Source organism: Mastigoproctus giganteus, chromosome 3, assembly GCF_048544385.1.
Source record: "Mastigoproctus giganteus isolate SK-2022 chromosome 3, ASM4854438v1, whole genome shotgun sequence".
NCBI classification, from domain to species: Eukaryota; Metazoa; Arthropoda; class Arachnida; order Uropygi; family Thelyphonidae; genus Mastigoproctus; species Mastigoproctus giganteus.
The window spans coordinates 246,048,860-246,076,353 of record NC_143577.1 but is presented as its reverse complement, the minus strand read 5'-3'; the positions used below and the strand labels follow the sequence as shown (position 1 = coordinate 246,076,353).

The 27,494-nt window shown below is 36.7% G+C and overlaps 1 protein-coding gene across 1 annotated transcript in view; it reads left to right on the top strand.

The window, feature by feature from the left end:
• The window catches only part of Nf1 (neurofibromin 1), a 1,111,953-nt gene that overhangs the window by 858,714 nt on the left and 225,745 nt on the right, over window positions 1-27,494 (top strand). Inside the window, exons 43-44 of the mRNA XM_090369763.1 lie at window positions 6,944-7,061; window positions 21,353-21,493. Coding sequence (XP_090225889.1) covers window positions 6,944-7,061; window positions 21,353-21,493 — 259 coding nt within the window. The remainder of the gene's footprint in view (window positions 1-6,943; window positions 7,062-21,352; window positions 21,494-27,494) is intronic.

Here is a 27,494-nt window from a genome sequence, read left to right as displayed (position 1 = left end):
ATTTCTTATTAAGTTGTTTGGACCTAACTACTAAATGAAACTGTTAGGTATTTCTTTTGGTCTGGGTGCGCCTTGAAAAAATTACTGAGACATTAAAGGCGCCGTGAACCGAGAAACTTTGGGAACTTCTGGCATAAAATACACAATGAAGAAATTACTGTTGCAGAAATATTTGAACAGTGTTGACTTTCTCTTTTCATCAATCAATTTCCAGTAGCCGATCAATCTTCTCTGGGCCCTGTCGAAATAAATATCGCAGAGAACATCAAACCTTTTGTTTGAGGTTCTATGCCATATGAAAGATTTCATCTAATTCTTTTACCGTTATCTCCTTCGCGGTAACATTTTCATCTGGCTCATTTAAAAATTTGAATTTTTAAATGCAAGTCTGCATTGACTTTATTAGCAGGGGACAAACACATCTTCTTCCGATGGTTGATGGAACACCAAGGCGGGCAGCAGGCAAACGTTTGTTTATTGACCATACGACTCGCTGTAAGTTTAATGCGTGATTCAAATCTTTTTCAACTATCGCATAAAAAAAAAGATCGCGCTAACTGGAAATTTGCATCGTGTAAAGTGAAAAGTGATATAATTTTTCAAATAGCGTTAACTGAATATCGCGTTAATCGAACTCGTGTTATGCGAGGCCTAGCTGTGTGTGTGTGTGTGTGTGTGTGTGTGTGTGTGTGTGTGTGTGTGTGTGTGTGTGTGTGTGTGTGTGTGTGTGTGTGTATAAAACTTATCGTTGTCTACCCACAGATGACTTCAACTGGGGCACTATCTGTTAAGATATGATCAATGATCAATATCTGTTAAGATATATAAAAATTCAGAATTTAAGTAATTTGAATCTAAACCAATTAAAGGTAGTTAAAAATTTGAATCAAAAGGAAGATATTATAAATGTAAGCATATATTGAGCATAGTTGACCCAACAGAGAACATAATTTAATAATTAAAATAAGAATAAATGTAAGGTATAAGGCATATCTACCGTATCCAGGACATAATATAACAACTAGTCATTATGAAATAATAATCCTTCTAGTGAGTATATATGTGATGATCCCTATGTGATGGATATGGTAAAAATAAATAAATTAATTAATTAATTAATTAAAGTTAAGTTAATGCAAAGAGAAACATGCAGGGAGTAAGAAGAATAAAAACTAAGAGTAGGAATAATAGAACCTGAACTCTATAAAGGCGAAAATATAGTATAGTACAAATAAGAAATAGTTTCTCCTACATCCTCAGATTGCCCTAATAATTTCAGAGAAATAAGGACAAAGAGTGTAGGACAGCTTAAAGACAATACAAGATATAAGTTGTAGCTCTGGTATGTCCGGTATCGCAAACCCATTCCTATAGTAGGACCCTGAGCTGAATTTGCATGTCACCTTAGTGTGAACTTAAGTATATACAGTGTGATTATAAAATAAGATAAGATAAAATAACATAAAATAAAATAATACACTATAATTTGCAGGCCGGTGGGTACAAGTTTTCTAAGCCGTAAGACACCAAGAAAGCAAAGTGTATCCTATGTACATAATATACATGGCTCTAAATCCATAATTATGGTAATTATATTGAAGCAATGGGTTCAGGAAATAAATTTTTGAAATTAATTATATTTATCATCTTCCTGAAGTGGTATTTCAGGTAAGCAATAGGGAAATTATTATTTATCAACTTATTGTCCAATGCTATTATGTTTGCTGCACAGGTTGTGTTTTTATTGCAAATAGAAGCAGTCCGCAGGCAGTAGGATAAAATGTAAATCCCAGTTATATATATGAATCCAATAATTCAAAATAAAACAAAATATCAGCCAGTTGTAGGGCGAAAATTAACATAAAAATAACTTAAAATAAAATAAACCAACAGTGAAGGTGAAGTAAAGGTAATAAGACATAAACAGTAGCCAAAAATCCACTATATAATTTAGCACATTAAATCCAATTAATAAAACTGATATAAAATTTAAAATAATACCAATTATATGATAATTTAGCGGTACCCCCCCTTGCAAGGTACCAGTTCCGAAAAACGTGAAATATCACCAAAAAGGGGTTAAAAAGAACTACTAAGAGAAAACAAAATATCAAAATAATAGACTGACCATTGTGCCCCATATCTACAGAAAACCACGAGGCCAATAATGGTCATGGAATTGCAGCATTTCAATCACTATACAAATCTTCGCAAAGGCGAAAGATCGAAGAACCAAACCACCCATTCCTTCGCCAATCGATCCAAAGGATTTGCAAAGGATTTGCACAGCAGTGGTCCTTATGCAGCGAGAAATAAATTATAGAACAGACTGCACTCTAGAGCAGAGCCACACCACTGACATAATGTAAGCTTAGCCAGCTTATATAAAAGAAAAATAAGAATAGATGGCGGCACAGGCACTGCTTATTTAGCATATCAACCCACTACTATCACTGAGTTATATTTAAATAATGGCTTAAAAGTTAAGATGTAATAACATAAAATAAGAAAAATATAAATAAATAAATATTAAGCTATCATTAGAGGCAGCAAAATGCACATCCTCCTCATGATGCCCAGACATATCCAATAATTCAAAATAAAACAAAATATCAGCCAGTAGTATGGCAAAAACTGTAGAGCGAAAATTAACATAAAATAACATAAACCAACAGGGAAGGTGAAGTAAAGGTAATAAGACATAAACAGTAGCCGAAAATCTCCTATATAATTTAGCACATTAAATCCAATAAATAAAAAAATAAATAAAAGTTAAGTTTTATATATATATACAGTAAACCCCCGCTATTCGCGGTTTCGCGTATTCGCGATCGCCGATTTAATATAAAATGAAACCTAAAAAAATGTGAATTTTAAAGCGCAGTGAATATTTTCCGCCATAAAAAACATGGGCGTGGCTAAAATTATCTTTCCCAGTCAAAACAGCGCTCAGTGGGTGGAGGGAGAGGGGTGACAAAATCACGAGCGTGAATGTTTCTTGCTAATCCTTGTTCGGTATGTGTTATGCGCTTGCCATGGAAGGTTTCGTCGTTTACTTTTAATTTATATGTTTATAAATTGAATAAATTTATCAATTTATAAATTGATATGCTTACAAAAATGATAAATCTACCGTTTTGCAGTGTAAAATAGACTTTTTTCGAGTGTGTTAACGGAAGAAAATGACTTTATTGTGGACAAGTTCTTTCTAACCCCTACAAAAATATGGCTACGAATAAAAAGAGAAATGTGAAAATATCAAAGAAGGTGATGACATTAGCGAATAAAATTGAGTTATTAGACAAAATTTCTAATGGTGAACGTGTCTCCTCAGTGGCAAAACATTATAAATTCAATGAGTCAATGGTACGATCAATCAAAAAATCGGAAGAAAAAATCCGCAGTAGTGTCCGTGAAAACACGCTAATTGCTTCAAAAATTTGCTGTGTAACTCGTGATGTTAAATTAGAAAAAATGGAAAAAGCTTTAAATCTGTGGATAGAAGACCGAACTCAAAATAAAATTCCGTTAAGTTCGCGAAAAGGCAAACTCCTTTATCAACACTTTAGCGAAACATCTTTTTTTGCTAGCAAGCAAAGGCGCTGATTTGAAAGATTTGTTTGAAATTTCTAATAAATATTATATTTAATATTAAATTGTTTCTTATTTTCATTTCGATGCCATATGCTTGCATTTCACTATGTACTGTCTATGTACATAGTCATATTATGAAGGTACATATAATACATACATAGATAAAATTTTAGACTAGTTTTTCTTATATATTTCATACTTTGGAACGGAACCCCTTTATTACTATGGGAGCCATAACTCAGTATTCGCGTTTTCGGTATTCGAGATATTTCTCAGGAACGTAACCCCCGCGAATAGCGGGGGTTTACTGTATATAACTTTATTTATAAAAAAATGAAATTAGAGAATTAACAATCAGGTTTATGGGTTAAATTTCAAGAAATATAATTGGGTGAAGAACTAGAAATACTAATACAAATCATTAAATAAGAAGAAATGTTGCACTTAAATATAGTACAGCAGGCCCCCATTATAACTTGATTCACCATAACGCTGTTCTTATATTATAACCCGTATAATGCTGTCACAGATCACTATAACGCTCTTTTACAGATTGCATTTTTGGCATATTTAATTAATGAAATCGTTTCATTTGATGGAGTTGGTAGCTTGAAAATGAATATCAAAACAGCATTAAAACGTTTCCCACGCCGACTTGAGAAATTTTCCCATGCTCTGGGATATTTTCTCACACGCTAATTTAATTGCAGTACAGTGACTTGTTACGTAGTTCTGAGATCAATATTTTAAAAAAACGATCAAGTATATTGCTTGTAATATTTGAGTTATATGCATTTATCCGAAGTCTAGTCATCACTCAGTACACTATTAGACATAGTGCGTAACGGACAGTTTACTTGAACATTGTATCATTAATGCAACCAATGCAGTCACATTTTCAAAGAGTTAATAATGGCTGCTAAGAATGAAAAAGCAACAACGTCCGGACGCAGTACGAAGACCATAAAATGTAAAAAAAAAGACTGAATTTGAAAATTAAATTAGACGTTTTGAAGCGAATCGATTCCGGCTAAAGACAAGCTGTTAATTTTAGCAGTGGGAAAGATGGATGTTCCATTGCAAGCAACTAGGGCTAGGCCGGCTATTAGGATTGAAATGGAAAGACTTTAACTAATTTTATTGAAGATAATATCCGATACAGAATTCAGTTAAGTTAAATATTATAAAAAAAAAAGAGAGAGAGAGAGAGATTAGCCAATATGATGATCTGAAGAAAACTCGCCTAAAAAAAAAAAAAAAAAAAAATGTGGAACCATTTAAAACTAGTAAGGGCTGGTTGAATAGATTTAAAATCCAGGGAGAAGCCGCAACTGCAGATTAAGGACCCGAAACTTTCAAAAAAGAACTTGTTAAAATTATTAAAGAGGGATATTGTGTGTTATACTTCTCAACAAGTCTTTAACATAGATGAAGCAGGACTTTTGTGGAAACGAATGCCTAAAAGAAGTTTCATATTGAAAGAAGAAAAAAACATGCCAGGTTTCAAAGCGGCGAAGGATCGGTTGACTTTATTATTGGGTGGTAACTCTGCGGGGGATTTAAAATTAATGCCCGTTTTAGTTTATTTGGAAGAGGGCCAAAGTTCAACCCAAAATTAACACATTTTTCTTGATTAAATTCATGATTTTAATTGGAATTTTAAGTTTAATTTTGATACATAAGTAGTTACCACATAATTATATACGTATGTAATGCAGAATATTTTATATGTACAAATATTTGAATATTAAATATTTTGACCAATATTTGTGCATCTTTTCACTACCGTTTATTATTGATTAGGAAATATTCTATGCACCGACCGCAAATCACAAATACATATGTTACCTTATGGGAATGCGTGCTCGCTTAGTGCGGATTCACTTAGTGCTCTGTTTTTCCGGAACTAATTATCAACGTTAAGTGGGGGTCACCTGTAATTGTCTAACAAGAAAAAAGATTTAATGCTGCTTTAATTCTCAGAGCTCAATCTTTTACTGTTCCTTTTTATACAGGGTGTCTCAAAAATACATGGCATAACTTCAGGAATGAGTTCCTCATATGTAGACAATAAATATATTTTATATCAACATAGTTCCGGAAATGCTTGGTTCCCGAGTTATTAACCGGAATGTCTTATCTCCTGCAGGTGATAAGCACACTTCATGCCCAGTGGTGCTCCCCCACATTTCAGCCACCTAGCCCACAATTATCTGAACCAAAGGTTTCCTGGTCCGTAGATAGGTAGAGGTGGACCAACTTACTGGCCTCCACGCTCACTGATTTAAACCCACTAGATTTCTTTTTGTGGGGCCATGTAAAGTCATTGGTGTATTCGACTCTGGTAGCTGATGTGGAATCTCTCCGCCATCGAATTAGTATTAGCAAGGGCACATGATACAAGAAAGCAAGCTTATATAGCATCAACCAAAAAAAAAAAAAAAAAAAACCCTTATTTCACCCATCCCCTCACTCCAAATGTTTGTCAAGTTCTGCCTCGAATCTATTTAAGCTATCAACTTCTACAACGACATATGGAAGTTTGTTCCAGCAATCAACCACCCGCTGGCTAAAGGCAAACTTCCACACATCTATCTTACATCTGTCTTTCCTCAATTTGAGTTTATGCCCTCTCAGGCAATTCTGAGCAAGAGGAAGAATCCCATCTGCATTGAGCATGCTCAAACCATTCAAGGCTTTATACACCTCAATCAGATCACCTCATATATGCCTAGTCTCCAGACACTGTAATTTGCAAAACTTAAGCCTTTCTTCGTAAGAGCAACCCTTCGTTCCATTCACAAATCTTGTTGCCCCTTTCTGTACTTCTTCCAACAGCTGTACTAGAATTGTGGCAGGTTGTGAGACAATACGAAACATGCCAGGAATTTGGCATCGTCTTTGCGAGTCCATGAGACGTTGATGTGAGGCCTTTATTCAAGCAGAAGGTAGACATTTTGAACAATTACTATAAGGTGATATGAACAGTTAAGTGTCATAGACAGACCTTCAAAACTTGGGAACCAAGCATTTCTGGAACTATATTGATATAAAATATTTTTATTGTCTACATATGAGGAACTCATTCCTAAAGTTATTCCGTGTATTTTTGAGACACCCTGTATATCTGTTGATGGTCAAATTTTAATAATTTCTAAATCTATTTAGAACCTTCGAATATAAGAATTGAAAAATAATTATAGAAGTGACCATCTACTTCTCACTCTCTCTCAGGGTAACGCAGGAATTTTTTTTTTTTTTTTTTGGCTGGTGTGGCATAAGCGTCAATCTTCCTTGCACCATATGGCTAATAATAATAATATTAATGGTTTTTTTTTTTTTTTTTTAGGTAATTGAAAAAACTTGTACCTCTCCCACTCCTACTTTGGAACAGCATTTGATGTGGGATGATATTGCCATACTTGCTCGTTATCTCCTTATGCTATCATTCAACAACTGTTTAGATGGTAAGGATATTATTATTATTGTGCTTTCTATGATTCATAAATCATAATTCATTCAGTAGAATATATTACGAAAACAATTCCATTTAAGCATCACATGATTCTGCTAATAAACTTAAGAAATATAATTATATGCCATCAGTGAATTTAGGACTCCCATAACCCTGTAATAATGTGTAGGTCCAGATTTCTGCATGCTGCCAATTAAAACCTGTACTATGTACAATAAATATGCAGTCTGTACTGCCTTCTGTGACAGTATAATGGTTATATCACTTGTCACTCATTCAGTTCAGGATTTGGGCATCGGAGGAATTCTTAAAGACCTCTTCGACCTTCAGTTTTTCATTCTCAAGTAGAGTAAAGTGTTTGCCTGTGAATTATGCCAAGTTTATTCAGCTTGTACAACATGCACTTTGGCTTGGAACCATGTATTTTCATCTCTCTTATGAAAGTGACTAGTAAATGCTGCTATTTAGTTTACAAAGAGTAGTCTATTTGGTAGTGGACATATCAAATAAGAACAATATGCATAAAATATATTGACTACTATATTTGCAGGGAAGTTTAACTGACTTCATTTACTGGCACTTTGGTATGCATTAAAGTCTTATTGGTCAGGAAACACAGTTGAGACACTTGCATAAAACAAATCATGTGACAAATAAAAGTTTTATGCATACCAAATTGCCAGTTATCTTGTGCATCCTTAGCTGTTACCCTACCTCTATTTGTTGTACAGGTAGAGAAAAAGCTAAATCTGTATGTAGCTTTAAGCAAACTAAAGGGAGGATGTGGAGTTGCTAGAATGAGTACAAAGAAGGGCAACAAGATTTGTGAGGGGAACAAAGGGGTGCCCTTAACAAGAAAGGCTTAAGTTCTGCAAATTGCAGTGCCTGGAGAGTAGGCACCTGTGAGGTGTTGATCTGATTGAGGTGTATAAGGCCTTGAATGAATTGAGCAAGCTTAATGCTGATGGGATTCTTCCTCTTGCTCAGACTAAGAACCTGAGGGGGCACAGTTTCAAATTGAGGAAGGATAGTTGTAGAATAGATGTGTGGGATTTTGCCTTTAGCCAGAAGGTAGTTGAATGGTGGAACAGGCTTCCATCTTTTGTTGTGAAAGCTAATAGCTCAAATAAATTTAAGGCTGAGCTGGACAAGCATTTGGAACAAATGGGGTGGTGAAATGGGAGCATTTTATTTTTTATTTTATTTTATTTATTTTTTAGCTGATGCTGCATTAACTGACTTAATGAAGTAAATGAAGTCAGTCGATGCAAGAAAGCATAAGCTTGCTTTCTTGCATCGTATGCCTTTAATAATGCTAATGCTAAATTTTCTATGAATGCATCAATCTCATATTGTGGAGGCACACCCTGCCATAATTTATCTCAGTAAATTTAGCCCTTTGCCCATAATTTTTTTGAGTCTTGCATACAGCCATAAGTTTGGAACCACTGATCATCTCCTATTTTGGGCACAAATCAAAATTAATAACGCTTGAATCTTCAAGGTCCTGATTAATCTTTGAGTGATCTGTACAAATAGCATGGCATATATCACCCAAATCAAACACCAACTGTTTATTGATGAATCATTAAATGAGGTACAGTCGATTCCGGTTATTTGGGACACATCAGGACTAGTGCATTTTGGCCTGATTAAGCAGCTGCCCCAATTATCCAAAGTTTCACGTAAACTGCTTTACAATTGGTTCAGTCAAATCACATTACGATGGACTAGCCATAGTAAAGTACCATTCACTATACAATGTGTAGTAAGTGCCAGTTATTGTGATCACATTTGTGAATTGAATTTGAATTCGATTACTCAGCAATTCTAATTAGCGAAAATAGGAGGAATATTATCTACAGGCTATAAAAGTAAAGATATATTAAGCATAAATTTACCATTTATTATCTTACCAATTAAAAAATTAAATGATACGTGAAAATCAGAAGAATATATGTGATAATCGGAAGAATATTATGTGATAATCAGAATAATTAATACTTACTGTAATATGTACAAACTAACTAGTTGACATTTCTGTTCACTGACATTTGTGGGTGGGGGCTAAAATTTAAAATAGTAAAAAGATAAGCAAGCAATAACTAAGAACACGGCACACACAAATTGCAAGTAACACGATATGTACAAGTGAGAACGGAGTAACAAGTTACGAAGCTTTAAAAATAGGAATGAAGAGAAGATTCTGAAAATTAATTTTTTTATATGATTGAAGATTCCATGGAAGTGTAAACACGTTTCACCATAACCCACAGAATTCCAGCTGTCAGTATTATCGAAAATTCAATAAGATCGAGTTTACTATCCGTTTATGATAGATTGCACTAACAGAAAAGCCCAATAAACAAGTGACTGCTAATTGTTTTTATTGTTTTATGGTTGTGACTTCCAGAAATCTGACTGTACCACATGGGTTAGTTGGAGACAATCGTAGGGTAATCTCCAGTGCTGCAGTCTCTTGCCCCAATTAAATGGCATGTTGTCCCAACTAAGTGAAGTAAACCTGGCTATTTTCTCGATTGGGTTCTGTTTTTTAAGATTTACCCCAAATAAATGGCTGCCCCAATTAACCAGTGGTCCAAATAACTGGAATGCACTGTACATCCAAAATTTAATCTACAAGAGAAGATATTATACTCTTAATATATATCTCCTATACTATAACAATGTACATTGTTATAAAAGAAAATCAGATATTTATGCACAAGAGGATTTAACAGCCAGAAAAGTGAGATCAACTCCCCTCACAGTTTTTCTTTGGAGGTGATTGCTATATGTTTCTTTAGTTTATCTATGAGTACCTTATGAAATAGTAATCAGTTGTCTGTATTATAACACAAAGTATAACTCAATTTTAAAATGTTACTTTCTTTTTGGAATATATTTTTATTTCTTATTAAACTTTTAATAAGAAATAAAAACCAAATTAAACATTACAATTTTATTTATTTTTTTCACACGCTAAAGTCTCAAGAGGACAAAAAATAAGCTTTTATTTAATTTTTTTTCCCATGAGACTTTAGTGTGCCTAGATAATCGACAGTTCTGGATTTATGAGAGATATAATAAATTTAGCACCATGCAATGTTAGCCATTAAATAATGAGACTTTGTGTGCAGATCTAAAAATGGCTTCTGATATCCTGGCAGTTGCAGAAACCTTTTTTTTTTTTTTTTTTGTAGTTTTATGCCAAAATTTATGTCAATATGCTGACTAATTGGAAAGTTAGTGTTGTTTTCTTTCTTCATGTAAGTTTAGTATGAGCACCTGACATTGCTAGATACAGAAATCGAGCAGTGTGAACATCAATTCTTTTAATAAATTGAAGAAAATGGCAATTGAAACGTACCAGTTGTGTGACATGTGTGGAGAAAACATCTTATCAAGAGGATACATTTCTGAATGGAACAAAAGGTTTTTACAAGGGAGAAAAGAAGTGGAAGACAAATCACGGCCTAACTGAATATGCTGCTTTTACAATGTTTGTGGAAGTTTCTGGAACAAGACAGGATCCTGCCAAGAGGGATGGGTGTCTTAGTGTGTGTTCGGTGCAGAGTGTGTGAAGAAATTAGGCTCTAACTCGGCGGGTGTTCTGATGAGCATTTATGAGAACTTGAAGAGTAGGGTGGATGCCTTCAAAGGACATTGGGCTGAATATTGGGCTTCCTAAAGTGAGATCTCCAGAACTGTATTAACTCTGGAGATCTCACTTTAGGAAGGATGTAGGAACAGGTGCAGTGAAAGGGGAGTTACCAAGAAAGAAGCTTCAGTTCTACAAATTGCAGCATCTAGAGGCTTTGATACCTGTGAGGAGAATTGATTTAGGTGATAAAGACCCTTGAATGGATTGAGTAAGCTCAATGTTGATTGCATTCTTTTAGCATTAGCAGAGGCAGCGCCTCCATAGCCAGGTGGGCAGGAGCAGCAGTGCATAGCACACGCTTCTTGATTAGACAGGGGTTCGAGCCCATCAGCACCAAATATGGAGGATGCGGAAAGGTCAGGAAATGACCACTGCATATCCCCGGAGCAATATGCCTTAGTTGCTAATGCTCCTAAAAACCAAATAATAATAACAACAACATTAGCAGAGGCATATGATGCAAGAAAGCAAGCTTCTACAGAATCAGCCAAAAAAAAACATATTCCCATTCACTCCAAAAGTTTGTCTATTTATGCCTTGAATTTATTTAAGCTGTCAACTTCCGCAACAGATGGAAGTTTGTTCCAGCAATCAACCTCTGACTAAAGGCAAATTTCCACACATCTATTCTACAACTGTCTTTCCTCAATTTGAATTTATTCCCCCTCAGGTGCGTAATCTGAGCAAGACAAATAATCCGATAAGAGCTTAAACACCTTAATCATACACCTTACAGGTGCCTAGTCCCCAAACACTGCAATTTGCAAAACTTAAGCCTTTCTTGGTAGGAGTAACCTTTTGTTCCACTCACCAATTAGCATTAGCATTAGTAGAGGCATTTGATGCAAGAAAGCAAGCTTATGCAGCATCAGCCAAAAAAAAAAAAAACGCTTCCACTTCACCCCTCTGTTCGTTCAAAATACCTGTCCAGCTGAGCCTTAAACTTACCACTGTTCCACTCACCAATTAGCATTAGCATTAGTAGAGGCATTTGATGCAAGAAAGCAAGCTTATGCAGCATCAGCCAAAAAAAAAAAAACGCTTCCACTTCATCCCTCTGTTCGTTCAAAATACCTGTCCAGCTGAGCCTTAAACTTATTTAGGCTATCAACTTCCACGACAAGGGATGGAAGTCTGTTCCACCAACCAACCACTCGCTGGCTAAAGGCAAATTTCCGCACGTCTATCCTACATCTGTCTTTCCTCAATTTGAATTTATGCCCTCTCAGGTGATTATTCTGAGCGAGAGGAAGAATCCCATCAGCATTGAGCATGCTCAAACCATTCAATGCTTTATACACCTCTATCAGAGGGCACCTCCGTAGCCAGGTGGAAAGGAGCAGCAGTGCGTAGCACACGCTTCTTGATTAGACCGGGGTTCGAGCCCGTCACCACCAAATACAGAGGATGCAGAAAGGTCAGGGAATGACCACCGCATATCCCAGAGCAATATGGCCTTAGTTGCTAATGCTCCTAAAAACCAAATAACAAACAAACAAACCTCTGTCAGATCTCCTCGCTGGTGCCTAGTCTCCAGACACTGTAATTTGCAAAACTTAAGCCTTTCTTTGTAAGAGCACCCCTTTGTTCCATTCACTAATCTTTGTTGCCCTTGTCTGTACTCGTTCCAGCAGCTCTACATCCTTCTTGAAATGAGGCCTCCAGACCTGTATACAGTACTCTAGGTGTGGCCTGACCATTGCCTTATACAAGGGAATAATCACCTCCTTATCCCTGCTAGAAAAATTCCTATATATCATTGACAATACACCATGAGCTACTCTTGCAGCCCGTCTGCACTACTCAGAGAACTTCATATCTGCCTGCGCAACCACCCCCAGGTCCCTTTCATTCTCTACCACTGTCAGTGTAGTACCACAGAGTTGATACGTTGCTCTGGGGTTGCTGTACAGAGAAGGGCAATCTCGTTGCCCTTCTCTGTACTCACTCCAGCAGTTCTACATCCTTCCTAAAAATGCCAGGGGTGCAGGAGCAACAGTGCGTAGCACACACTTCTTGATTAGACCGGGGTTCGAGCCCGTGACCACCAAATACGGAGGATGCAGAAAGGTCAGGGAACAACCACTGCATATCCTCGGAGCAATATGGCTTAATTGCTAATGCTAGTAAAAAAAAAAAAAAAAACCAAATCCTTCCTAAAATGAGGCCTCCAAACCTGTACAAGGTACTCAAGGTGTGGCCTGACCATTGCCTTATATTAGTATTAGCAATGGTCGCATGGTGCAAGGAAGCCTATGGCTTATGCTGCACCAGCCAAGAAAAAAATATAATAATAATAATGAAATAAATAAATAAAATAAAAATAATAATAAGAAGAAAATTTTTAAAAAAATAAATAATAAGTGAAAAGGAAACAGACAACCTATGCATTTCCCTCCTCCCGTAGGTAATTATCCAGCTGATCTTTGAATTTCCCCAAACTGTCAGCCTCTACCATCCATGCAGGTAACTTATTCCAGTAATTTATAACTTGCTGGCTAAAATAAAACTTCCTGCAATGCATTCTAAACATCTCTTCCCAGTAACCTGAAATTATGACCCCTAGTTCTAGAATCATTTATAACCATGAAATTTTTTTACTCATTCATTTTACTTATAGCTCCTTTTCTTCCAGCCTTTTCCAGCTTATAAAGCTGGAATCACAGGGAAAACTCTTAGAAGGATAGTAGAATGGCTTCAGAGCAGGAGGCAGAGGGTTGTGATAAATGGTTATTCCTCAGATTGGGTTGATGTAAGAAGTGGGGTTCCCTAGGGATCAGTATTGGGATCACTGTTGTTTTGATTTTCTTAAATGACATTAATGAAAGGATAGAGGGCCTAATGTCTACATTTGCAGATGGTGTAAAGATTGATAGAGTAGTTAATGATCACTGCCAAGCAGGGCTTCTTCAGAGTGACCTAGATAGACTTCAGGAATGGTCAGAAAAATTGCAGCTATGCTTTAATCTAGCAAAGTGTAAAGTACAGTCATTCCTCATATAGCACGATAGTTGTGTTCCTAGAAACCCTAGTGCAATGCAAAATTGTGCAATATGAACAACAGGCCCTATGGGAAAAATAGGGTTAGGTGCTGACCACCCAAGATTGAACACACATTTGTAACCAAAACATTACCAAACACAATAAATAATCGTAATAAAATATTGCTATTGCTTTTGCTTCTATCGTAAGCAAACTTGTTTTTTGTTTGATTTTCTATCCAAACAGATGACAGCCGTTCCATCTCTTCCAATTCTTTGTGTCTTAATCTAATGAATTTTAATTACACTTTGAGTTGTTTCTGCTATGAAAGTTGTTTTTATTTTCTCTGTATTCTTTGTAATTCTCGGCATTGCCTCATTTAGGTCTGTAGCACGTGCAATATCACATGGTCTTTCATTTCTAGCAGGGATAAGGTGGTGATTATTCCCTTGTATAAGGCAGTGGTCAGGCCACACCTAGAGTACTGTATACAGGTCTGGAGGCCTCATTTCAAGAAGGATGTAGAGCTGCTTGAACGAGTAGAGAGAAGGGCAACAAGATTAGTGAATGGAACAAAGGGGTGCTCTTACGAAGAAAGGCTTAAGTTTTACAAATTACAGTGTCTGGAGACTAGGCACCAGCGAGGTGATCTGATAGAGGTGTATAAAGCCTTGAATGGTTTGAGAATTATCAATGCTGATGGGATTCTTCCTCTTGCTCAGAATAATCACCTGAGAGGGCATAAATTCAAATTGAGGAAAGACAGATGTAGGATTGGTGTGCGAAAATTTGCCTTTAGCCAGCAGGTGGTTGGTTGGTGGAACAGACTTCCATCCCTTGTCGTGGAAGTTGATAGCCTAAATAAGTTTAAGGCTCAGCTGGACAGGTATTTCAAACGAACAGAGGGGTGAAGTGGAAGTGGTTTTTTTTTTTTGGCTAATGCTGCATAAGCTTGCTTTCTTGCATCAAATGCCTCTACTAATGCTAATGCTAAATGCTGATTTCACCAAAAGCATTTCACAGTTTCATATTTTCTCTATCGACAGAGGTAGACTGGCCATAAGCCTTACCAGGGAAACCCCAGTGGGCCGGAGGCCGGTGTGATTTTTGTCATAACCATAGTGTGGGACCACTATAAATTTTCCCGGGTAAGAATTTTTGATCCAGTCCATCTCTGTTTATCGATATTGCTTTTCTTTTTTCTCTCTGAATTTGCAGTGTCTTCACCAGGATGCTTCCTTTTCACACCTTTTAAGTATTTTACTCATTTTTAGGGAATAAAGTACAATTACAAAACGAGGAGGTACACTTGATACACATAAACAACTCCGTAAAGGCAGAGATACACTATTAACACCTCACATTTTACTAAAGCACGTTTCTAGGGGTTACTACCATAAAACAATAAAAACAATTTCCAGTTGTGTTTCTGCTAGTGGATTCTGTTATAAACTGGTAGTAAACTCGATCCAATTGCATTTGCGATTATACCGATAGCTGGAATTGTGTTGGTTTTTACGTTATTATGGTGAAATATGTTTCCCCTTCACTGATATAAAAAACATAAATATATTTTCAGAATCTTCTCTTCATTCCTATCGTGTTGCATTCAGTTGGGATGATTCTGCATTTGACTGCCATTTCTTGTAAACACAGAGGCAAATCGTGCATAAGCAAATTCGGTTTGTGTTGTATAAGATATCATTCCCCTATTTATAAATCATGTATGATCGAATTCGTATAGTGTAAACACCTGTTATACGAGGACTGACTATATTACACCTGGAGAACAGTAACCCCAAAATAACTTATACACTTGGTTGATTTGAACTAAAGCTGATGGTGGAGGAAAGGGACTTGGCTGTTATAATATGGTCAGACATGAAATTCTCTGAGCATTGTAGACAGGTTGCAAGGAAGACCCATGGTATCCTATCAATGATTTTTCGAACATTTACTAGTAGAGATAAGGACATCATAATCCCATTATATAAGGCTATTGTTAGACCACACTTAGAATATTATGTTCAAATATGCTGACCGAGCTAGCTGGGTGGGTAAAGTACCTACCTGGCAACCCAAAGGTCGCGGGTTCGAATTCCGCCTCGGGCTTGGATCAAAGTACTGCAAAAACCTTGGGAGGTGCATTATGGCCACAGATGCCGATGTGCCAACAACTACAAAAAAAAAAAAAAAAAAAAGTTCAAATATGGAGATCACATATAAAGAAAGACATTGTGCTTCTTGAAAGATTCCAAAGACTCTTTCAAGTCCTGTCTCTGTAAGTAAAATAGTAAATCTTGTCCTGTAAGTAAAATAGTAAATAGTTACCACTCATGTGGGACCGAGTCAAATGCTTCGCTGAAATACAATTAAACAAAGTGGAAATTACTCCCCAAGTCCAGCTCTTGAGTGAACTTGTCAAAATAGCTAACCAGGTTAGTTAAACATGATTTTCTCTCTAAAAAAACGCATGCTGAGGAAATTACCAGCCGGTAATTTCCCACTACACCCTTAGAACTTGTTATGTATTGGCAATACATTGGCACTTTTCCAATACAACGGAATCTCTCCTGAGTACAGTGATGCTGCTGACCGGGCTAGCCGGGTTGGTAAAGCACCTGCCTAGCAACCCAAAGGTCGCGGGTTTGAATCCCGCCTCGGGTTTGGATCAGAGTACTGCAAAAACCTTGGGAGGTGCACTATGGCCACAGAAGCCGATGCGCCAAAAACTAACTAAAACAAAAAAAAAAAAAAAAAAAACAGTGATGCTCTCATAATTAACCTTAATGGTTCAATGCACTTGCTTGCTGCCTCCCTCAAGATTATAAAAGTCTATGCCATCAACACCAGAAGCCTTACTGGCCTGTAGGAGTAAAACTTTTTTCATTAAATCAACATGTGAAATTTGAACATCATTAATTATATTTTTTTCAATTTCACTCCCATGATTTCTCGTTGACACAAAGGGCTTTTCTTCTGTAACACTCAATGCAAAGTAGCATTAGCATTAGTAGAGGCATTTGATGCAAGAAAGCAAGCTTATGCAGCATCAGCCAAAAAAAAAAAAAAAAAAAAACCACTTCCAGTTCACCCCTCTGTTCGTTCAAAATACCTGTCCAGCTGAGCCTTAAACTTATTTAGGCTATCAACCTCCACCACAAGGGATGGAAGTCTGTTCCACCAACCAACCACCCGCTGGCTAAAGGCGAATTTCCGCACGTCTATCCTACATCTGTCTTTCCTCAATTTGAATTTATGCCCTCTCAGGTGATTATTCTGAGCTAGAGGAAGAATCCCATCAGCATTGAGCATGCTTAAACCATTCAAGGCTTTATACACCTCTATCAGATCACCTCGCTGGTGCCTAGTCTCCAGACACTGTAATTTGCAAAACTTAAGCCTTTCTTCGTAAGAGCACCCCTTTGTTCCATTCACTAATCTTGTTGCCCTTCTCTGTACTCGTTCCAGCAGCTCTACATCCTTCTTGAAATGATACCTCCAGACCTGTATACAGTACTCTAGGTGTGGCCTGACCATCGCCTTATACAATGGAATAATCACCTCCTTATCCCTGCTGGAAAAATTCCTGTATATCATTGACAATACTCCATGAGCTACTCTTGCAGCCCGTCTGCACTGCTCAGAGAACAGTGCAGACGGGCTGCACAACCACCCCCAAGTCCCTTTCATTCTCTACCACTGTCAGTGTTGTACCACAGAGTTGATACGTTGCTCTGGGGTTGCTGTTTCCCATGTGTAGTACTTTACATTTATCAATGTTAAACTTCATTTGCCACCTCTCAGCCCATCTGCTCAACCTTTCCAGATCCTGTTGCAGCAGCATAGTCAGTAGTGTCCTTGACAACCCTGCCAACCTTTGTATCGTCTGCAAACTTGGACATTAAGCTTGATATACCATCATCAATATCATTTATAAATACAGAAAACAATAATGGACCCAACACTGAGCCCTGAGGGACTCCACTAATAACATCAGTCCACGATGAGCAGTGTCCATTGATTACCACTCTCTGTCTTCTCCCCCTCAACCACCCCTTTATCCATAGCAGCAATTTGCCTCCAATGTCACACTGCTCCAATTTGTGTAGCAGTCTTCCATGTGCAACAGTATCAAAAGCCTTTCTAAGATCCAAGTATATAATATCAAAGTTATTCCCTGCATCCAGTTCTTTTGTGACTGCATCATAGTATCCAATCAAGTTGGTCAGGCAAGACTTCCCCTTAACAAAACCATGCTGTGTCTGAGCTATAACTGAAGTCTTGTCTAAATGATCCTGCAGTGCTTCTTTAACCAGTGCCTCCATTAATTTTCCTGGAACAGAAGTTAAGCTCACAGGTCTATAATTACTTGTGTCAGCCTTTGATCCTCCTTTGTGAATTGGGGTCACATTTGCACATTTCCAGTCTATGGGTACCTCCCCTGAGTCCAAGGAAGCTCTCATAATTATGGCTAAGGGTTTGCTTACTTCCTTTGCTGCCTCCTTTAATATAACTGTATAGATCCCATCCACACCGGGTGCCTTTCTTGTGTTTATCTTCAACAGTTTCTCCTCCACTTTACTCCCAGTTATTTCAAGATTCTGTAGCTTACAGAGTTGAATACACCTCTGGCATTCCCCTCGCTGAATAACTCCTCATGTGTGAATGTCGATGCAAAATATTCATTTAGTTTGTTAGCTACCTGAGCAGGATCATCAACACTTGACCCATCAATATCAAGTGGACCAATCTGATTCATCCCTTTCCTTCTAGAGTTTACATAAGTAAAGAACTCTTTGCTGTTTTTCTTTGCATCCCTTGCCAAGGATTTCTCGTAATCTGCCTTCGCCTGCCTAACCTCCTTTGTAACTTGGTTGCATATCAACTTGTATCTATCATAGGCTTCTGTGTCATGTGTTAATTTGTAAGTATCCCATGCATTTTTCTTCTCTGCCATATGCCTCATTAGTTCATCTGACATCCATTTTGGCCTAAACCTTGAACAATATTTCTTAGTTGGTATGTAAAGCCTAGTAGCTTCCAAGATAAGTTCTTTGAATGCTTCCCATTTTGAATTTGCTGTTGGTAACATCATCAGTTGGTCCCACTGTAAAGAATTTAAATACTGTCTCAGTCCATCGTAGTCGCCTTTACGGAAGCAATAACCCTTCCCTTTACCCCTAATGGTAGTTACCTCTTTGAGTAAATCCCACTTCAGCACACTGTGATCACTGCCACCTAGTGGTTCATTTATCTGCAGATTCTTAATGCATGAAGAATCACTGCTGATAATCAAATCAAGAGTATTACTCCCTCTAGTTGCCTCCGGAACATGCTGATGTAGAAAACAATCATCCAATAAATCCACAAAAGCCCTGCTAGTGTGTGAGTATCCAGCCCCCAAATTCCAGTCAATATCTGGGAAATTAAAATCTCCCATTATAAGACACTCTGATTTACTGGCCCACTCTATTTCCCTGTACAGTTCCTTATTATACTCCTCAGAGTCATTAGGCCTATAGCACACTCCTACTCTCAATTTTTATCTCCCAATGTTTATGTCACACCAAACTGACTCCACACTGCACTGTCCAGCGATGTCGACTGGCTTCACTTCCTTGGTTTTTATGTGTTTCTTAACTAATAGCATAACACCTCCCCCCTTCCTATCCTGTCTATCCTTTCTGTAGACGTTGTACTCCCCAAATTGCAGTTCCGCATCCCTTATATCTGTGTGACACCACGTCTCTGATATCCCAACAATATCTGCCTTCGATGTTTTGAGCAATACCTCAAATTCATCAAATTTATTTACTAAACTCCTAGCATTGGTGTACACGCAAGTATACCTGCACCTGTTTCTATTCTTAGCTACCCTAACACAACCCATGTGTTTACTTGTACCGCAATGGCTCCCAGCAGTCTCTGAAATACCATGCATCTTGTTTTTCAGGCTTCTGCTCATTCTAATAGAAGCAGTGCAAGAATCTCTTTCACCTCTGCCAGTGGCTACTGTCAATCTATTGGTCTTTGTCTCCCCCCAAGCTAGCAGTTTTCCGACCCACCTAACACTGCCTCGATAGCATCAGCAAATATTCTTGCACCCTTTCTATTTAAGTGTATCCCATCCCTCTAGAAGCAATCTCTCCTGTTAACAAGTACAGTCCAGGCTGAAAAAAATTTTACCCCTTGAGCCTTGCACAATCTTTCCAGGGCCGAATTGATCGACAAGGCTCTCATCATATACTCCCTCCTATCGTGTCTGGGCAGAATTGCAGACACTTTCAAATTCAACCCTAATTCTCGGCTTTTGTTCAACAGTGACCTGTACTTGTTAAGTAATGTTATGTTACATTACTTGTTAAGTAATGTAACTGTTGAGTTCATCTGCAACTTCAGCTGGGGTATCTAATACTATCCCACGCTCATTACATAAGGGTCTGATCTGGTTTGTCCTCCTCTTCTAGGCACAATTTGGCCTTAGTTGCCAATAGATGATCTAAACAACCTTTAAAGCTGGGAAGTTCTAAGTCATTCTTTAACGTTTGGGTCTAAATGTACTAGTATATGTTTTTCTGAATGTACTAGTATATGTTTTTCTGAATGTACTAGTATAGGTTTTCTTGAATTTTTTTTTTTTTTTTTTGTACACTATATTTGCAGTGGTGATACTGGCAGGACTGAATTTGTTTGAGTAAACAAATTCAAGTACTTAAATGCTGTCTACCCAGTTACGGCTCCAGGGGCCCCTTCTTGATTTCTAAACCTGTTCTGAAGCTAAAAGTTAACTTTTTTTTTTTTTTAATTTCCATTCAGATCTTTTTCCAATTCAAATTGTTTTCCGAACTTTTGTAAATTCATAGCTGAATAGCAAATGACAGTTTTAAAAAAATCTTCCACTTGTACAAATACCAAAGAAGTTATTTGAACTGTTGCATTGCCATCCTGCATAGTATTTATTCATGAATGTCAGCTGCTGGGGGGATGAAGGGAAGAGGTGCAAAAATTAATATCAAAGAAATTTTCAAATTATTTGAAAATGCTTTTTTGATTTATTTCCTCAAGCACAGACACACTGAACATGAAAATTACAGTCAGCTACACATTTAATTAGATCTTGGATAATGCACCCACCTCTTTACTTAGAGAAAACGAAATATGCATAAAAGGATAAGAAAAGGAAAAAAAATACAAAATCTAAAAATTATCACGGTTTAAAACTATCTTTTAAAACAGTATTTAGCCAAATGTACTAATGCAAATAAAAATATGAGTATATATATATACATAAAGAAATTATTTTACATGCCCTTTGTGTCCTATCACTCAGATGTGCAGTGAGTGTGGTGGGGAGGGTGAGACTGAATAGCTTCCCATTTTGCCCATTGAATAAAGTTGCATTAATTGTTTATGATGTATGTATTCTGCAGTTAGTAACTTTCCTCCAAAACAAGTTACATCCAGAAATTTTGTTTAATAAAATTACCAGTTGCTAGACTCAAAACAGAACTTACAAAAGTGACCCTATTATTAGTGTCTACTGTATTTGATTCTTTATTTTATTAAGTCTTTTTTTTTTTTCTCCAAATAATGATGATAATAGTAATAATAATATTTCTTTATTCTCTATACAGTGGCCAGCCATCTACCATACTTGTTCCATATTGTTACATTGCTGGTGCATACAGGTCCTGTCTCTCTGAGAGCTTCAATCCATGGACTTGTTATTAACATCATTCACTCACTGTGCACATGTACTAAACCATCATTCAGCGGTAATTAAATTTTCCATAATAAATATTTGTGTGATAATAGTAAAAACTATTAAATACTATATCATAAATATTTTTAAAATTATCTGTATTTATATGAGAAGTATTTACAATATGATATATCATTTCATCATATACTGGTGTGTGACCATTATATGAGGACTGTTTAAAAATTTAATTCTTCTGATTGGAGTTACAAAGACTGTTCTGTAATAGCTATAAGAGAAACATCAATCATATAAGTTTACTTTTTTAATGTGTGTTAATATAATTATAGTGTAAATGTTTATTTCACATGCAAGTAACGTTTTGAATTGTTTCTCCTTATATACATTTTTATCGCCCACTCTCAATAGTAGTTGAATACAAGATGTCTGAAACATAGTGAAATTCTTCAACAATTTATAATTTTCTGCCTTCTAATGTAAGCAACATATGGTTTTTAACAGGTGAAGAGCAGCTCAAATTTTTTTCAATCCAGAAAAATTTAAAGAGTACTACAGTAACACGCAGGTTAGGTCAATATTTTTTCAAGTAAACAATACAATCACATCACTTATAACACTGGTTTACAGTGTATCTGGGGTTTGAGTAAAAGTATGTGGCAGTTATTTATGCATGTTTACTGATTACAGTGGTCTCAGAAAATTTTTAAATTCTGTACAGCGTGATGTTACAAACAGTAAAGTCTTGTCTAAGTGGGAAGCATTCAAGGAATTAATCGTGGATGCTACTAAAAGTTTCATACCTATTAAGAAATATTGTTCAAGATTTAGGCCTAAATGGTTATCAAATGAACTAATGAAACTCGTAACAGAGAAGAAAAATGCATGGGATGCATATAAATAATCAAGTGACTCAGAAGCCTATGGCAGATATAAGCTAGTCTGTAATCAGGTCACAAAGGAGGTTAGGCAGGCGAAGGCAGATTACGAGAAATCCTTGGCAAAAGATGCTAAGAAAAACAGCAAGGATTTCTTTACTTATATAAACTCTAAAAGGAAGGGGATGAATCTGATTGGTCCACTTGATATCGATGGATCGACTGTTGATGATCCTGTCCAGTTAGCAAACAAACTGAATGAGTATTTTGCATCTACATTCACACACGAGGAGTTATTAAGGTTTGGAAATCATAACAAGGAGAAATTGTTGAAGTTAAACATAAGAAAAGCACCTGGGGTGGATGGGATCTATCCAGTTATATTAAACGAGGCAGCAAAGGAAGTAAGCAAACCCTTGGCCATAATTATGAGAGCATCCTTGACTCAGGGGATGTTCCCACGGACTGGAGATGTGCAAATGTATCCCCAATTCACAAAGGGGGATCGAAGGGTGACACGAGTCATTACAGACCAGTTAGTTTAACTTCTGTTCCGGGTAAAATAATGGAGTCACTGGTTAAAGATGCATTGCAGGATCATCTAGACAAGACTGCAGCAATAATTCAAACACAGCATGGGTTTGTTAAGGGAAAGTCTTGTCTGACAAATTTGATAGGATATTATGATATGGTTACAAAGGAACTGGATGCAAAAAATAATTTTTATATCATCTATTTGGATTTCAGGAAAGCTTTTGACAGTGTTGTGCAAATTGGAGCAGAATGGTATTAAGGGTAAGTTGCTACAATGTATAAAAGGATGTTTAACTGGGAGAAGACAGAGGGTGGTAATCAATGGGTACTGCTCTTCGTGAACTAATGTTATTAGTGGAGTCCCACAGGGTTCGGTGTTGGGTCCACTGTTGTTTTGTATATTTATGAATGATATTGATGAAGGTATATCAGGCTTAATGTCGAAGTTTGCAGATGATACAAAGGTTGGCAGGGTTGTTAATGACAGTAATGGCAGTGTGCTACTGCAACAGGATCTAGATAATTTGGGCAGATGGGCTAAGAAGTGGCAACTGAAGTTTAACCTTGACAAATGCAAAGTACTGCATATGGGTAGAAGTAACCCAGAGAAATGTACCAACTGTGTGGTACTACACTTAAGGTGGTAAAAAATGAAAAAGACCTGGGTGTAATTTTGCAGGCAGATATGAAGTTTTCCGAGCAATGCAGACAGGCTGCCAGGGCAGGTCATGGGATTTTGTCAATGATATATAGGAATTTTGCTAGCAGGGAAAAGGAGGTGATTATCCCTCTGTATAAGGCAATGGTCAGGCCACGCCTTGAGTACTGTACAGGTCTGGAGGCCTCATTTTAGGAAGGAGAGGCTTAAGTTCTGCAAATTGCAGTGGCTAGAGACTAGGCACCTGCGCGGTCATCTGATTGAGGTTTATAAGGCCTTGAATGGGTTGAGCATGTTGAATTCTGATGGGATCCTTCCACTTATTCAGATTACGAATCTAAGGGGGCATAAATTCAAATTAAGAAAAGACAGATGTAGAATAGATGTGTGGAAATTTGCCTTTAGGCAGCGGGTGATTAATTGCTGGAACAAACTTCCATCTGTCTTTGTGGAAGTTGATAGGTTGAATAAATTTAAGGAGGAACTGGACAGGCATTTGGAATGAATGGTGTGTTTTTTTTTTTTTTTTTTTTTTATCTGATGCTGCATAAGCTCATACACATGCTTTCTTGCATCACATGCCACTACTACTACTACTACTACTGAACCGAAGTCCCTTTGTTTCTATCACGTAAAGATTTTTCACAATTCATTAACAAATATTACCTAGGTATTATACGCAAATGTGTACATAACTATTGTTTTTGCTATAGTTTACAATTCTGTAAACTATTGCAAACTATTACAAGTTACATTATTCTGTAAACAAGTTACATTATTCTGTTTACATTATTCTGTAAACTATTACAAGTTTTATACTTCTATATTCGTAATCAATATCAAATAATTGCCTCAAATACAACAGATTGTGAAGGTATATACCCATAACTACACACACACTGCAAGGTCATACTGCAAGGTAGCCGACCTTGACTCAGGAAGTAGATGGGTCCCCCATCCCGCTCTTCCGGCCCATCTGTGATTCCCAGAATTTTGTTTTCCACATGGAGTCTGGGAGACTCCTGTGTGTAGTTGCGGTTAAACTTGTCTGAGCATGGACTCACTTGTTTATACAGCCCACTCAACCACAGAGCCTATATAAGTGGCACATCCCTTATGCGGTCACAGTACTCCTGTAAAAACTGTCGTGAGCTCTCATTGTGTTAGTTTTCTTTTAGTATCGCAACCAGAGAGTGTATAAACAGTCCCGACATATTTTGTTACTTATGTGGTTGTTTTGTTCCTGTAAAGCAGAGGTGAAATATTACAGATTTTGTAAAAAATCATATTATGCATACTTGGACATAAACTAGGTGATTAGGATAAATTGTGGGCACCGCATAAAGTATGCCCTACATGTGTCGAACATCTTAGAAAATGGAGTCAAGAAAAAAGGTGTGGTTGCCATTTGCTATTCCTATAGTGTGGTGTGAGCCAGTAAGCCATGCTGAATTACTTTTGTGTATGTGACATTAAAGGTTACAATTCAAAAAATTAAAAGGACATCAAATATCCAGATCTGCCATCAGCCATAAAACCAGTTCACATGGACCTGATCTGCCTGTAAAACCTCCACCAGAACTTCTTCCTTCAAAGCAGAAGCTAAAGCATTAGTGAAGAGGAATGTTATCACCAGAAAATATTTTAATGCCACAGCAATTCACGCAAATTGAACTGAACGATTTAGTAAGGGCCTTAGGTCTCCAAAGTATGCTGCTGAAATTCTGGGATCCAGACTTCAAGCGAAGAACTTTCTTACTTCAGGTGCATCCTTTTCCTGGTACAAAAATCGTGAAAGGGAGTTTATACAGTATTTTTCACAAGAAGGTCCTCTTGTATATTGCAGTGATATCGCTGGTTTAATAAACGTCTTAGGAGCTCCATCATATGTTCCTAGTGAATGGAGACTATTTATAGACTCTTCTAAGAATAGTTTAAAAGGTGTTCTTTTGTATAATGGAGATAAGTACACATCTGTGCCAGTTGCTCATTCAGTCTACTTAAAAGAAACTTATGACAATCTAAAGTTGCTTCTGGTGAAAATTAAATATCAAGATCACAAATGGCAACTATGTGGAGACTTAAAAGTGTTATGTATGTTGTTGGGGCAACAGGGTGGGTACACTAAAATTCCATGCTTTATTTATGAATGGGATAGCAGAGCTAAAGCGCTGCATCGGACAAAGAAGCAATGGCCTCGGAGGCACAATCTTACGCTGGGGTCAAAAAATATTGTGCACGAAAGTTTTGTGAAGCCAGATAAAATACTTTTATCTCCACTGCATATCAAGTTAGGCATAATGAAGCAATTTGTTAAAGCAGTGAATAAGGATGGCAACTGCTTTAAGTACCTTTGCAGTAAATTTCCCGGTTTATCTGATGCAAAACTTAAGGAGGATATGTTTATTGGTCCCCAAATTAGAAAATTGGTTTTAGACAGTCAGTTTGAAACTACTATGACTGATGTTGAAAGGGAAGCCTGGATTGCTTTTAAAAGTGTAAGGGAAAACTTTCTGGGAAATCATAAATCACAGGATTATGAGAAAATTTTTCAAAATATGCTCGAAAAGCTTTGCAATTTAGGTTGCAATATGAGCATCAAAATTCACTTTTTGCATGCCTATCTTGATTTTTTTCCCCGAAAATCTTGCACAGATGAGCGAAGAACAAGGGGAGAGATTCCATCAGGACATAAAGCAGAGGTACCAGGGAAGGTACCTCTGCTTTATGTCCTGCACCACCATGTCGGCCACCATGCATCTTTACAAGCATGGTGGCCGACTACTGCTTGTGTTTAAAAAGAGCGAAATCTGGCACTGTACATAAAAGAAAAATGATTAAAAGTTCTTTTTAAACAAAGAGACGAAGGTCTGATTAATGAAAGTTTCAGAATTTTGATTAATACTTGTTAGTATTTACGTATTTGTTGATATATGAAAATGTAATCCTATCAATTTGTCATTACTAAATGCAATAAAGTTATATACGTTCATAAAAAAAAACAATTTTTTTATTTCTTAAATTGAGATGAATCTGGATGTGATAGAAAAAAATCTAAGTCATATTTGAAATCATAGCAACCTATTTTGGCAGTAGGACCTATTGAAATTCAAACCCCAGTGAACAAACTTAAATTTGTAAACTAGTGTAAGTGATTCTTTTAGCTCATTTTAATCTGTACAAATTTTGGGTTTTTCACTGAATTATGAAGGTAGTTAAGAACTATAAGCTTTGTTCCTTCTCTCATGCTGGTTTTTCTCAATGAAGTATTTGTTAATTGCATGTCCTTGTAAGTAATTAAGCGAAATAATATTATATTAAGTCCGATCAGTAAGTTCTAAGACTGTTTTTATTAAAAAAAAAAAAAAAAAAAAAAAAAAAAGGGGAGCATCGTGAATTAACTCAGAGTTCATTGAGTTTTCCTTTGCATTCTCTTGGATAGTTCAAATTTTATCAACTGTTCATCTTTTTAACATTATTTTAAGCTTAGGGAAGGGAAAAAAAAAAAAAAACAAATAGGGTGAGATCAGGTAAATATATTTTTTGGCCAAAAATTCTCAGATGGAGTGTGTTATGTGCAGCAAAAGCCTCAGGAAAGCCAAAGGCTTTTGCTGCACCAGTTAAAAAAAAAATCTATTATGTTTTACTTAAGTGCTGATCCAGATGACTTTTGAGGCTCCCCAAACTATTGACCTCATCTACTCATAAAAGTAATTCATTCCAGTAATTTACAACTTTCTGGCTAGAAGAAATCTTCCTACACTCTAATTTATACTTCTTTCCCTTTAATTTTAATTTATAGTCCCTAATTCTAGAAATATTTATAACCTTTAAAATTTCACCTTCATTTATTTTACTGACCCCACTCAGAGCCTTAAAGACACTAATCACATTCCCTGTAAGGTTACCAAGCTCTGTATATGAACATAATTAATTTTTCTCATCCATATGAGGAAAAACTGATTATATGCATTATTTTTGCCACTCTT